At 32.5% G+C, this 1352-nt stretch overlaps 1 protein-coding gene across 1 annotated transcript; it reads right to left on the reverse strand.

Moving 5' to 3' along the window:
- Positions 1 to 54: 54 nt before the first annotated feature.
- On the reverse strand, positions 55 to 1346 carry LOC103311661 (probable protein phosphatase 2C T23F11.1). The gene is made up of 2 exons (XM_008191344.3): positions 1025 to 1346; positions 55 to 603 (listed from the first exon to the last, which is right to left on the reverse strand). Exon 2 carries the CDS (start codon positions 584 to 586, stop codon positions 320 to 322), a length of 267 nt encoding a protein of 88 aa, XP_008189566.2. The 5' UTR covers positions 587 to 603; positions 1025 to 1346; the 3' UTR covers positions 55 to 319.
- Between the last annotated feature and the right edge of the window lie 6 nt (positions 1347 to 1352).

Genomic DNA, 1352 nt, shown 5'->3' on the forward strand with positions numbered 1-1352 from the left:
TGATCACGATTTAAATACTAAATAGATATTATAGTTATATATTTTAATCATGTCTCATGGGTTGTACGGTACAAGCCAAGTTATAAGAAAAGACCTAATATAAGAAAAAAGGGTGATTAAATTGTTTTTTAATGTATAAGTTATTGACTGTATTCCATAAGTAAACTAGATATTTCTTTTTACAAAGTTGAACGTACATTTAAAATATGATTGTTTCTAATTTTATGAGTTATAAAACTATGATTATATACCTACTATATTGATTAATTATTGACTTTTTTTCCTAGATTCATTATAATATGCATCAGCGTATTTTTAATCAAAAACCGGTGCAACTGTCATTTTGACATACGACCGACGAATTTGTAGTTGATATTCTCTTAAAATAATTATTACCGCCATGACCATCATATACTCCAAAAAATGCGGCACTTGGATCATCAGGAAGTTCCAGGATTTGAGTGTGGGAGTCTTCCATGTTGATTCTCCATCCTTGCATAGAGCTGGAGCCAACCTTTAAAAACTGCATGTTCTGATAGCTTTCCGTGTGCTTTGTAGTCACTGGTTCTGATAATGTCTGACACATAGTAAAACTCTGATGAACTGTAAAACAATTAAAATGTGTATAACCCTGCGTAGTTGCCAGTGCCGCAACAACCGGGGGTGCTAGGGGTGCGAAGAACCCCTTGGCCCCTCGTTAAATCATAAAAATGGGCCCCCGGGCCAGTGGCCGAACTATTTGGAACTTTTTTCTTTTAAGGTGTCACAAAGTGGTATCTTACTATCTTATTATTTAATCAAAAAATATAAACTAAAGAATACATTAGAATCATAATTATTATTATAATATAAAACAAAGCCCTAACTATATTTATAACAAAATATTAAAAATAATAATTTCGAATGGCAGGGGGCTGAATTATACCACTAATACCATATTTTCGAAATTCTTAATTTTGCTGATGGTTTATTGCATTTAAATTGGGACAAAAAAGAAAATAAATGGTTTTAAGAGGTTGCATACCATTTTGCTCCTTAGTCCTCGCGATATGTGGACATCACTACAGTGTACAATGTGTTCAATGCTCATCACCTATCTGTAAACAGTATAGCAGTGTATACCTATATAGTATATATACCTATTATATTAACTGCATAACATAATGTATTTAGCTCAAAACAACAAGCAATATGTATTAAATGACCAGCTATTGGTACATGAGCATAATCGCAAGTAGGATTAAAATTCTGGGGGGGCTACAGCCCACCTAACACAATTATTAATTTAAAATACTCTATAAGCAGCTTATATCTAAATAAATAAGGAATGTTTTTTGGAGGGGTCTGAATCG

The sequence above is a fragment of the Acyrthosiphon pisum genome, unplaced genomic scaffold (assembly GCF_005508785.2).
Source record: "Acyrthosiphon pisum isolate AL4f unplaced genomic scaffold, pea_aphid_22Mar2018_4r6ur Scaffold_12609;HRSCAF=13242, whole genome shotgun sequence".
Classification (NCBI taxonomy): domain Eukaryota; kingdom Metazoa; phylum Arthropoda; class Insecta; order Hemiptera; family Aphididae; genus Acyrthosiphon; species Acyrthosiphon pisum.

What these genes read in the sequence shown, in the direction of transcription:
- LOC103311661 (XM_008191344.3), bottom strand. Translation starts at nt 586, where the DNA reads ATGTGTCAGACATTATCAGAACCAGTGACTACAAAGCACACGGAAAGC.